Genomic DNA, 13571 nt, shown 5'->3' on the forward strand with positions numbered 1-13571 from the left:
TCTCGTAGGTTTATTTTTAATAATTTAGTTTCAGTTCAGTTTATTGTTTCAAAAGGTCAATGTTCTCCTTTAAAGTATAACTGTTGTTTTGTTTTGTTTTTTTACTTAATGGCTCAGTAAGTTTTATATTTTAATTTCAATTTCAGTCACCTTGCATATGCGTGTGAAATATAATATTTTCCGCATAACCGCGGAAAAAGAAGAAAAAGCTGTCAGTTAGAGCTAATTTATCAAAATTAGCTATATTAAAATACAGCATGTATGTTAATACAGGCAGAGTGTGAACAAACTCAAGGTAAGGCTAAGATATGCGCTTGCCTTTTAATGCATTTAAAAAGATAGAATGTTAGATAGAACGATAGATAGAAAAAAACGATAGACAGTACGACAGATATTAGAAAGATAGATAAGAATGATAGAACAACAGATAAAATGATGGATGGATGGATGGATGGAAAGAACAACAGAAAGAGCAATAGATGGAAGGACAGATAGAAAGATAGAACGATATATAGAACGACAACTGAATAAAAATATAAACAATGAGTTAAATAAATAAACAAATAAATAAATTCACAACTCTAAATGCCAAATCAATTTAATATTAAAACAAGAATTAACAATTTAAACACATTTCAATTACTTTCATAATAATTTTACAGAAAAAACATGCTTTGGTTCATTTGCAATATGACCTGAACATGTTTTTGAGATTCAGCAAAAAGGTGGAAAAAAGTAACAATAACAATCGCAAATGGCAAAGCTCCCTGTACCCTCCACTGCCTTCTGCCTATACTGTGTCAAGTCGTGTTTGTGATAAAATCGATTTTATTTTATAGAGCGCAACAAACAGACGCTTAATCCGACTTGTAAACAAGTTCAGCGCCACTGACGACTTTGTTGACATCTGGTGACAGAGAGTTTGGCAAAGTAACAGGCAGTCCAATGAAAACCAGACGCTTGCTGCATTACACACAATGAAGAAAACCAAAGTCTGCTTTTAATATGCAGGACAAGGCCTCCAATTAAGGATATTAAACATTTCAAATCGAAAAAATAAGCACCGGTGAAGCAGAAATACACAACCTGGCTTACAACACAATCAAATCAGAGTCGTTTTTTTTCCAGCAAAATGAACCAGACGTGTGTGCATTTGCAGTTTGGTACTTAATTGAAGTGGACCAGGAGGAAGCGTTGTGTTTATTGTGGAAGGCTTAGGTTAATACAGTTCATCTACTGGCTGTTCCAGCCTCATTTTCTCCATTATTTCTCTCAAGGATGGACCTGAGAATATTTATGCACTTCGTTCTTTGGTTTAGAGACTCTTGAGTTATAACAGGATGTTTTAAGGGCTTCATTTTCTTGAGGATCGCAGTATAATAATAGGAACAAGACAAATAAATACGCTCTGAATCACTGTTTATAGGTTAAATCAAGGCACTTATGCAATTGGTTACAAGTGCTGTCAGTGGATTTAACAATCTGTGTACGTTAGTCAAAATTAAAACTTAAGCAATATAAACTGAGCTCGGCCTTAGGAAATATTGGCCTTATTAAATAGGTAAGACTAAACTCCAAATGCTGATCGAAGCCAAAAATGGCATATGCAGCTCATTAATGCTTACAAAAAGCACCTGAAATATAACCAAAAGAAATTCAATTAGAATGACTGCTAATGCAATAAGAAAGTTCCCAAGTAAAAGTAGTGATGCTACTAACTTAAAGGCACAGTTCACCAACAACAAAGATTTGCTGATAATTTACTCAAGAGGTTTTTCGCTGAAACTTTGGTCTTGGTTATGCCCGTTTAGGCATTTTAAAATTGCAAAAGAGAACGCATGTTGTTGTGTGTGCGTTTATGTGCTGAGCCTCAGAGATGAGCAGAACGCATGCACGCGCACACAAACACGCACGCACGCACACACACTAGTCATCTTAAAGCTCCAGTCACATCACACAGATTTGTCATGATTTCGGCATGATTTCAATTTCGCGACAAGCTAAATTATTATTTTATTTAACAAACCAACACAATCTCACGGCAATTCGTATTTTGCCACATATAAAGGACTTGTTTTAAAGCGCATCACCTCAAATGTTATTTGTTGTTCTTGTTTATAGAGAACTAACCAACAAAAGATACATCGAAATTATGATACAAATTATACCAAACATTCATTCATTCATTCATTTATACATTTTCTTTTCAGCTTAGTCCCTTTATTAATTCGGGGTCGGGTAGGTGCAAACTCCACACAGAAACGCCAACTGACCCAGCCAAGGCTCGAACCAGCTACCTTCTTGCTGTGAGGCGACAGCACCAACTACTACACCACTGCGTCGCCTTTTATGCCAAACAAAAGTTTAAAAAATAAAATGTTGAGGAAAAATATACGAATTATATTTTTGTTTGAGTCCGTCCACTACTAAACTATGGGTGAATGATTTGTTTTGCTCTGAGGAAAATAAGGATTTAATGAATGCTTCACTGTGATTGTGTCACAAACCTCAGTTATAGTTTTGCTCATTTTTTAATATGTCATTGTTTTAAAGATTATGTCTTGAGCATCTGATTTTTTTCTTGCTGCTGCTTTTATTTGCTTTCATTTTTTCGTCTCACTCATGGCAAGAGTTTAATAAGAAACCTTGGCAGGAAAATATACATTTAGATTTCAAAGAAAATATCTTAAAGGGTTCTGATCTTAAAAAAATCTTAAAATCTTAAAATCTGAACTTCAGTGGACATTTGCGCTGCGTAAACAAATCAGGAGCTTGCTCTTGTGTGGTGCGATTATGACGTAGCACCTGTTGGTTACCTGAGGAGAAAATTCTCCTGCCTACACCATCAACAGTTCATCAAACTGGGCTCGGCTCAGTCAGAAGCACTGCTGGATGCTTGGGAAATAATGCTCATTGCAGATGTCACGGGATGACTGATTGCGAAGGAACGTTTAGTCTGGCACATTTGTTACCCGCAACAAGTCAAGATTTTATCAAGAAAAATAAAATAAAATAAAAAAATTTAATGGCATAGTCGAACATTGACTTTCAGAATTGATAATAACAAAATTATGCAATCTGACCATGGCCTGAATGGTCAAACACATGCAAAAATGCACAGCACTTAGTGATTACTCACATTAACCCCCATTTGTTATGCAGACATAACTGAACATAAACAGTTAAGAATGAAACGGCAGGTGAACGTGAAAACATAAATAAAACTAAATTGAATTACTATTACTAACTCTTTGGTCAAAGACGATTGCATTTAAATATTTTATATAAATAAAAGATTATTTAATTTACTGACAATACTACAAGTAAAAAACAATGCTCACATTCAATCCTTTTGCTTAATAAAACCACAGAAGATACTCTTAATGTGTTGGTAGCAATTGACGTGAAAAACTTTGACAACTTGATGGAATGATGCTTACACAACAAGCTTTTGACTGGCATCAAACAAGTGCAAAAACCATATTCAACAAAAAAAAAATTGTACAAGCTTTCTTTTCAAAGTAACTTCCACAATCGTTGGAAAGCTTTCAGGGATGCTAAAGCCCTACTTATATACTGTTAAAACGGGCTTAAGAGAGGCATACCGTCGTAATTGGTGCAGATGCAGAGAGTCGTGGTTTGAGCGCGGTGTCTCTGGCCACCACCAGCTCCACTCTGTCTTTCTGCTGCTGCAGGAGAGCAATAGCCTGCTGCTGCGTCACGCTCTGATCCAGAGGAATACCGTTAATCGCCAGAATTTGATCATTCTCCAGCAGCCTCCCATCCCTGCAGATATGAGGGATGATCACAGTTTAACCGAACAGTTGAAGACACTTTACAATCAAATAAATTAATTTTTAATTATCTACAAATTAAATATGATTATTGCTGCCGTTTTATTCATTATAATTTTTCTAAATTGTATTTTTCATGTAATATTTATTTACTAAATATTAACATTACTACATCATCATCATCATCTATATTATCCATTATTATTAATTTCTATGATTTAGGGCTGCACGATATTGGAAAAAATGTGAAATTGTGATATTTTGTTATTCTGCGTTATATATAGCAATATTAATACAATCATCAGATGACTTCATCAGTCATCAAATGACTTAAATATGTCTATTTGTAAAAACAAATTATCATTTCAGATGGATTGGGATGACTCTATTGACCTTATTCCTCACGTATGAGCAGGCGCAGCGATTGGAATCTTTTTAGCTCAAGACTTTCGGTCGCATTCCCTTCCACTGATTATTGTACATTAAAAATGGCTCGTTGTGTAGCTTAATGTTGTAAAAAAGAAGTTTGACTGTTTTCAGCCTTTTATTTTTTCTACACTAAAAAAATGATGTCTGCAAAATTTGTTGCACACAATTTAGGTGTGTTGAATTTAAAGAAACAAATCAAATTTAGAAATGTTCAACCTAAATTGTTTGTGTTAATTCAGCCCAAAAAGTGTTTACAACCATTTAACTTAAAACATTTAGTAAATCCAAGGAATCATCTTTGAATAATTTTTTTCAGCGTAGTCATTTCTCTTATAGGCAGCTGAATCGGAAGTACTCAAACAAGCACACTTCTGCATTGCAGAATAACATCAATAAGGGAGTGCAACAGCATAAAATATAATAAACAATCTACGAGCATAGATAAATACAAGAAAGAAAGACACAGGTTTTTTATTGTATTTTATTGTGAAATTTATTAGGCCTGAATGCTTTTTAAATCCTCATAGAGCCTCAAAAACACAAATGATCAATTATAATCAAGACCAAACATTGCCTATCTTGCGATGTGACTATAGTGACCTTGTGATATCGATGCTGAAATTATATATTGTGCAGCCCTACTAGGATTTTATAAATACAAATTGAATTTAAAAGATTTATAAGTACATCAACATTATTATTATTATTATTATTTTTAGCATTAAATTTCTTTAGAAAAATTATGTTCTTTATTATTTAACTTAATCAAACAATGAAATCTCCATCTACTGTATTATTCTTATTTTGAATATGCGATTGATTTACTTTCTTGTCTAAAAAAACCTATTCAATTATACCAATAAAATACATCAACACTCCACTTATAAGTAATCAAATAAATGATTATCTTCAAATTATCATTACAAGTTTGATTATTTAGTACAAAATCAAATTAGGTAAAAGATCCTTTTATAATCCCCTATATTCTACTTATTTCATCTATAACACTTAAAGTTTTGAAGTAATTATGTCCAGACTCTTAACTGCTTATCATTAGAATATCCAATTAAAATACTAAATATTATGTCTAGCACACAGGACAGACGTGTAAACAAAGCAGTGATTTCTAACCTGTCTGCGACGCTCCCTGGTTGCACCTGTCGGACAAAGACACCATGACCTCCAACCCCCTCTGGTCTCAGACCCACCACACTGAAGCCCAGGCCTCCAGACAGCGGCTTCTGCAGGCTGATGAGCTCCGTCTTGCGGCCCTGTCAGAAACAAAAAACAGACAATATCATACTCATGAGAATACAACATCTATTCAAACTAGTGTAGTCAAATATTTCGATTCTGATACATAGCGATACTGAAATCAATCAACAATACAAAATTGCTATTCCACAACCATCTTTTAAAGACATTATATGACTTTAAACACAAGTCGGTTTCATCTCAAGTAAACAGTTGAGAAAGAAATTTCCTAAAGTGACAACTGACTGAAATATATGATGTTATATAAATACTCTTAGTTAATGGTTTATTAAAAGCAAGAATTTAGCCTTAAATGTTGCGTATGTTTTATCAAAATATCACAGATCAAAACAAAGAACAAATATTTTTTCATTATATATATATTAAAGTTCATAGTTAAGTTTCATTATATATATTAAAGTTAAATATCAATGACAACAGAACATGGGTTGCTCTACAAATATATTTTTTATTATTTTTATCTTATATGCTAAAAAGGCAATAACGGTCCAACATTCCTGACCATTATCACAAATAAAGCATAAAAAGGCATCAGTATATTGTAAATTAATTCAAATATTCTTTTCCAGTTATCAAAGAAATAATTGTTTTACTTAATTTTAGTTTTGTAACTATTAACTTGTTTTGACTTAAAAATTGGAATATACATTCACATCAGTATAACACCTATTAATGACAGAAAAACATGTTCTTTAATTGTATTTTTAAAACACCTGGGTCTCCACTTTTGCCATGGCGCCTCTTTTTGGTTTTAACAAACTTATCCCTCAAGTTTTTCCCAAACTATTCTACAAAAACTGTATTCCTTTCCCACTGCTGTTGGAATTTCTAGCCAAGAAATATTGGTCATCATGTCATCCCTATGATTACGCATTGACATATCAAAGATGTGTGTACAGTTTACCCGTTGCAAACAAAATGGGCCCTATTATACACCCGGCGAAACAAGGTTATTCTATGAAGTGTTGCTATTTTTAGAGTAGCGCAAAACTGATTTTCCCCTTTTTTCCTCCACGTTGTTTAAATAGCAAATCCATTTGCACCACTTTGTGGACTCAGGGGTGTTTCAGTCTAGATAAGAGGTGTGTTAAGGTGTATTGTTGGCGTGTTGCTATTTTGAGGAACTAAAATGAGAGCAGGTCTAATGTCCAGAACTGAAAAAACTGGAAATTAGAACTGGATGTCAGAAGCACCGAAGAAGAACGATTGAAATAAATGATGTAGGCTAATGGATATCTGTGCGTAAAACACGTTTCCTTATCCAGGAAAGAGAGTGAAAGTGAAGAATGAGGAGGCTCAGTCTCGCGCTGCAGATGGTCTGTTTAACACTTCTTGCTAATGAAGCACTCAAGTTTTTCCACTTAAAGTCTGTCATGTAAATAACAAATGCGCTATGGCGTGATGCAACTGACTCTTAAAGGGGATAAGAGATGGGACTCTGATTGGTTTACTCTCAAAACACACCCATAACTCATTAAGAGAATATGCTCAACCCTGTTAGACCATGCGCCGTGGCGCAAAGCAGATTTTTCTGTCCATAAAATAGCGAAAGTAGATTCTGACACACCTTAAAGGGTCACGAAACACCAAAACACATTTTTTGAACTGTTGACAGTCGTATATGTGTCCCACACTGCTAAAAACACTATTAAGACACCTATATTTCACTAAAAAGTGTAAATTGGTTGTTTTTGCGTTATTTCAAGCAAATTCGTACTTCCGGTTTGAAACGAATTTTTGAAGCTGCGTCACGGTCATGACATAATAGCGTGTATTCCAGCGTGCAGACTGGGCGTCTGTACCAGAGTGAGTCTTTTTACGTCTTACAGTGTGATGCATTAATGCATGAGTAAGGCTTGGTTCAAACCAATCAGCGCGCTCTATTGTGCAACTTCATTAATATTCATTACTATCACCGTGTTTTCAGGACAGAGACGCCACGTTGTGTTGGCTAAACAAGCGTGAAGTGTTGCTTTTATAGTTTGCTGCAGTTAAGTTTCGTTTTCATTTTCTCTCTGTGAGAGCTCAGACTCACGTGTGGATTAACAGTGTACGCGACGCTCGACAACAATAACTTACGTGTCTAAGGAGGAACATTGTTTACCTGAGAGCTGTTCTCATCGGCAAACGCTGAGATCTGGAATCGCTTGTAGTATTCTCTCCATAAAAACACGGCTCTAGTTGCTGGTGATTGTCCTGTCTCTACAGATTTGGTAAGTGAGTGACCAGTGCTCTTTGTTTATTCAGTTTGTTCGTATCTAACAAACTATTGCACAGAGTGTAAACACGTTAGCACCACAACCAAACTTTAACCTCATGTAGGGTTTTTACCGCATTTTGAGACCGGAATAACACGCGCGGCTTTCTGACACTACCTGTCGTGTGCATTTAAGTTTCTGGGAAATGCGGAGGTTTTTTTTCTCTCATTCGCCGTGCGGTATGAAACATTGCATGAAAAATACACGCTTAGAGCAGCTCCTCGAATCAAATATCTTGTGTGTCGCGAGGGGCATGAATGAATTCCCTGAATGAAAGAGCCAAACTGCAGTTAAAGTCCACCATTTAATAATTTGGCAAATAATTCGACTACAGATGTCCATGTAGGTTAAACAGCATCACTTTCTCATGTGTGTGTGTGTGTGTGTGTGTATTTTGACTCTGAAACTCCCGCGTGCCCAAATAGACACTCCCACACCATCCCACTTTTCTTCCTCCGACACTACCCCCTAAAGAGAGCTGGATACGCCCACTTTTCTGTCTTTTTCCAAAGTAGAGGTGTGAAAACACACTGCTGAAACGGGGTTTCATGGCCCTTTAAAGCTTTTGCACCCTGAACTTTGCCCCTAGATCGTTAAAATAGAGCCAAATGTCTTCAAAGTGATTCTTATTCAACTTAAATCAAATTCGGTGCCCGACAAACCGTTTGCTTGAGTTTTAAAATATCTTGTGCGCTTCATTAGAAGAAATCATGTCACGTGCACCCAAAGTGAACCTCCGTAAACATGTCACAATGACGTCACATTCGCCGAGAGCACTCAAGTGAATGCACAGAGTATAAACCAGGCTTAAGCTAGGCTTGAGTTTAATTTTTTTTTATTTTATGTTCATTAAAACTAATTAGAAAAAAAAATAAAACAAAATTAACATACAAAAAAAAATGGGAAAAAACAAGGATACCAGTAAAAAAGTATGGCAACAAAAGCAGAAAATGCAAAAATCAGAGTCATCGGTATCAACGAAGTCCTGCTGTGACTGAGTTAAGTCACACTTATTATAAAAACACATCAAGGTAGTGAGAGAGTCAGAGGTTTATTAGAGGCATCCATATTTTTTGAAAAACATTCCCCTGTTTCTGGAGTATGTATATTGTTCCAATAGCATTGTTTCATTCAAAAGTTGTAAAAACAGTTTAAATGTTGGAGGCCTTTGAGTTTTAACTTTTAAGAGATGCATAAAAATGTCTTTTGTAGCCGCTAACATTCAACAAGCTAAGGGATGCTTATGCTTTTCCTGAGTTTCTCCCTTCCGTAACCAGCTAATGAGGTATGTTTGGGTTTTTTTATTTGCTGGTTTTGTTTGATTTGAAATGTAATGTTGTTGTTGTTGCTTTGTTTGTTTGGTGTGTGTATTTAACTATTTGTTTATGAGCTGTGTGATTTAAGTAGTTAAATTGTATTAGTTAAGATTATGTGATCATTATATTTTTTGTGAACTTAATCTGGCGATTTGTATTAATTTGATATGAAAATGCACTGTTGTAATTTATTGTTGTTTGTTTTTTAGTTCTTACGTCTGGTAAACGTCTGATGTCTTCTGATCGGCCCTCTATGTTGAGAACTGAAGAATTGATATGAAAATAAACCAGTCAGTAGGAAAAAAAAAGACTCTTGCTCGTTTGTTGCTGAAGGGAGCTACAGTAAGAACTCAAGGCTCATTGCAAGTATGAAAGAAGAACCAGGACAATTTAACCAATGAACTCAGTCAAGTGTTCTGTTGTCCAAGGCAACGAAGGGAAATTATACATGGTTGAACAATATCAGAAGGAAAGGACATTGCCGGTATAATATGGAGACGCAAGCATAACTTGAAGAGCTGCACAAGTCAAGACCAGCAATAAGAGTGGTGCAGTTAAGTGTGACTAAAGGTACCTAAAAGTGGTTAATGGCTGCAAAGACTTTAAGGTTTTTGCAAAGACATTTTTTAGGTATTTTATCGAAGGTAGTAATTCCTGTAGAATGACTTAACTAATGCAAACTAGGCCAAAGCATGGTAGAAACTGCATTTGTGAAATAAAAGCTGACATGAAATAACTCCTCACCTTTGCAGCTGCCTGTATCCACCTCTGAAGCTGCTCAGAAGAGGCGTTAGTTAAAGCCGTGCCATTGGACAGAACTGATCCCAGACTACTGGACGGCCGACTGGCACTGACGATTAGCTGACCCTTCCTGGAGAAACTGAACTCGCTGCACGTGTCCGGAGGCAAACTGTTCAACTGCAGATAGGAGAAGACAAAGACATTTCTAAAAGACATGTAGAAAAATCCATCGATGACTACAAGCAAAACTTAAACCTGGAGCTCTATATATTACTTGCAATAAATATGGACTTAAATAAAATCTAACATTAAAAAGAACAAATAATAATAATGGAAAATAATAAAAATGGTTAAATAAGTAATAAAAAAGACAAGCTACACAACAAACAGCTTCAACTAAAAAAAAAAAAAAACTCAAACCAACACAAATCACAAATTGGTTTTAAATATATAAAACAAAAAGACAAAATTACAACACTACTTCAATTAATACTACAACTACTACTAATTTTATTAATAATGGCCTAATTGTGTTTTTTTTTCTGAATAAGTACAACAAGTGCACATGTAACATGTACGTAACAAGTACATAAGTATGCACATACACAAATATGCATGTAATATATATATATATATATATATATATATATATATATATATATATATATATATATATATATATATATATATATATATATATATTTATAACATGCATATTTGTGTATGTGATGATATGTATGTGAATACACCAGTATTCATGTTCTAACTGTATACTGTATGTAACAAATATAAAAGTATGTAACAATGTACTGTACGTAATAAGTATGCGCATACACTTGTAACAAGTGCATAATTTTGTAATAAGGATGCAAAAAGTATGCATGTATAAATGTAAAAGTATACAGGTATGCAATGACTGTATAACAAGAATGTACATAACCGCGTTGAGGTGTACAACAAATATGTATATACACAAGTATGTAACAAGTTTAAATGAAACAAACACATATTTAACAGAAGGTGGTCGTTTGTGTGTGTTAGATAGACTGATAGATAGGTTGATGTATGGATGAGTTAGATGGAAGAATGGATAGCTGGAAGGATGTACGAGTTAGATGCAAGAATGAATGGATGGATGGATGCATGTATGCATGTATGTATGTATGTATGAGTTAGAAAAATAGATGGATGAGTTAAATTTAAGAATGAATAATTTGGAGGAATGTATAGATGAATGGATGGATTGGATGAGTTGGATGGATGAATGGAGTTAGATGGAAGAATGGATGCATATATGGAGTAATGAGTTGGATGGAAAAATGGATGTATGAATGTATGTATGCATGCATGTATGAATGGACAGATGTATGGATAGGTTAGGTGGAAGAATTGATGTATGGACGGGTTAGGTCGAAAAATGGATGGATGAGTTATATGGAAGAATGGATGGATGTATGTATGTATGCATGTACAGTTGAAGTCAGAATTATTAGCACCAGTTTATTTTTTTCCCCAATTTCTGTTTAATAGAGAGAAGATTTTTTGCAACACATTTCTAAACATAATAGTTTTAAAAACTCATTTCTAAAATCTTTGCCATGATGACAGTAAATTATATTTGACTGCTTTAAGAAAACCACAATTTAAAAATTATTTTCAACCAGCCAAAGTGGCTAGTGGGGGTGTGTCTAATCCGCCAAAGCTGAAATCTACCCACATTTGGCGGGTGTTAATTTTAAGCCCTGGATGTATGTACGGATGGATGGATTGATGTATGAATGGGTTAGATATAAGAATTGATGTATGCATGGATGAGTTAGATGGAAGAATGGATGGATGAATATCTATCTATCTCTCACACAAGTAGCTAAGAGAGCAAGAAAGAACATATGTAAAAATATGGATACAAGCATGTAAAAATAAGTATGAAAACAAATAAGTATAAAACAGTTAAAAACAAAACTCCCAATCTGACATAAATTATCTCTAATAATAATAATAATAATAAAAATAATAATAATAATAAAAACAACAATAATAATAATAATAACAATTATTATTATTATTATTATCATTATGAGATCAATAGAACTTGCTCATTTACTATTTAGTAAAATAAAACAAAAATGTTCTTTATTTCAATCTTTCTGATTCACACAGCCTGTACGAACGGTTTAGGATAAAGCGTGTACTGTTCATCTCAGAGATGAAAGATCCCGCAGAGGAACAACCACGTCCTACAGGCAGAGAGAGAAAAAAAAAAATCAATACATTCCTCTGCAGCGTTCGCTAGTCCCCAACAGGTAATGTATTAATGACCTTTAGACTCTTACTGTAGGAACTTATCAGTCTTGTGCTTATTTAGCCCGGGCTGACAGAGCAGCTTCCAGCCTATTTCATCGATACATCTCCGACAAGGCACTTACTCAAAGCGAGACAGTAGATATTAAGGCTTGATAGAAACTCCGGCTCGACATACTTGATAGGTTTTTCACCTGACGCATTCATAGGCGCACGTCTGACCTTCCCAGCACTTACAATATGAAGGCGAGCTTCCGTTATTGCCATTATCTTAATTTGGTGTGTGGATTGTTTATTGTAAAGAGGTTTCTTGTGTCAATAAAAAACTCAGACGGAATACAAATAGGACCGAGGGACTTTAAGCGTCTGAAGAATGTGGCTAGGAAATGCACAGTCACCGCAAAATTAAGTGCATGAATAAGCATAAATATGCAACCTGATTTCTGTTCTGATTTGGCGATATGAACACACATTAACATATGGTGTTTTTATCTGACCTATAAGATTCTTTATCACTGCTGTAAAAATAATAATAATAATAATATTGATAATAATAATAATGATGATGATGATAATAATAATAATAATAATAATGATGATGATAATAATGCTAATAATAATAATGCTAATAATAATAATAATAATGATTATGATGATGATAATAATAATAATAATAATAATGCTAATAATAATAATGATGATGATAATAATGCTAATAATAATAATGCTAATAATAATAATAATAATAATAATGATTATGATGATGATAATAATAATAATAATAATAATTGACTCTTTCAACACCATTAGGAGGTATCGATGTCGCTGTGCAAAGTATGTAAATCACTGTGAAGACTTTAAAACTTTAAAAATGTTTGACCCAGTATGCGTGTTAAAAAGCGGACGAGTCTAAAGCAATGACTGTACAACCGAAATGTTGCCAGTTGTCTGATTTTGAGAGGATGGGCCATCCTCTATTTCAACTCCACTCATCTTGGTCTGCTAACATTACTGCTGCTGCAAACCTAACTCTCGTGCGACAGCAGGTGGAACTTAGCTCACGTGCAAACAGCTCAACTAATAAGAGAAAACGGACGTCATATCGTAATCAAAACGTCATCGTCAACATTTTTGCATCGCAATAAATCGTACAACGATAAATCGTTACACCCCTATGTTTTAATGATTAGGCTGTCATAAAATATTTAAAGATTAATGTCTTTGTTCAGTTGTTCATTAAAAATATGAAATAAAATATACAGCTATTTTAATATACATTAAACAATTAATTAATTTGGAAATTTAGAAGATTTGAAATGCTCTTGGTGTTATGGGGTTTTTAAATGTTTTGTGGTGCGTTTGTTCTTAATTTTGGGACGGTAAATCACTTGTTATATTGTTAAACAATTCAGTGTTGTTTTTAAATGTGCTACAGAAATAAATTATTGATTGATTTT

At 34.2% G+C, this 13571-nt stretch overlaps 1 protein-coding gene across 28 annotated transcripts in view; it reads right to left on the minus strand.

Moving 5' to 3' along the window:
- patj (PATJ crumbs cell polarity complex component) overlaps positions 1–13571 on the minus strand; it is a 187008-nt gene that overhangs the window by 167498 nt on the left and 5939 nt on the right. For all 28 annotated transcript variants that reach the window (XM_068216261.2, XM_009296230.5, XM_009296231.5 and 25 more), the window contains 3 exon segments: positions 9817–9990; positions 5355–5494; positions 3606–3786 (listed from right to left, as the gene is read on the minus strand). In XM_068216261.2, coding sequence (XP_068072362.2) covers positions 3606–3786; positions 5355–5494; positions 9817–9990 — 495 coding nt within the window.

This window comes from Danio rerio, chromosome 22 (assembly GCF_049306965.1).
Source record: "Danio rerio strain Tuebingen ecotype United States chromosome 22, GRCz12tu, whole genome shotgun sequence".
In the NCBI taxonomy this organism is placed as follows: Eukaryota; Metazoa; Chordata; class Actinopteri; order Cypriniformes; family Danionidae; genus Danio; species Danio rerio.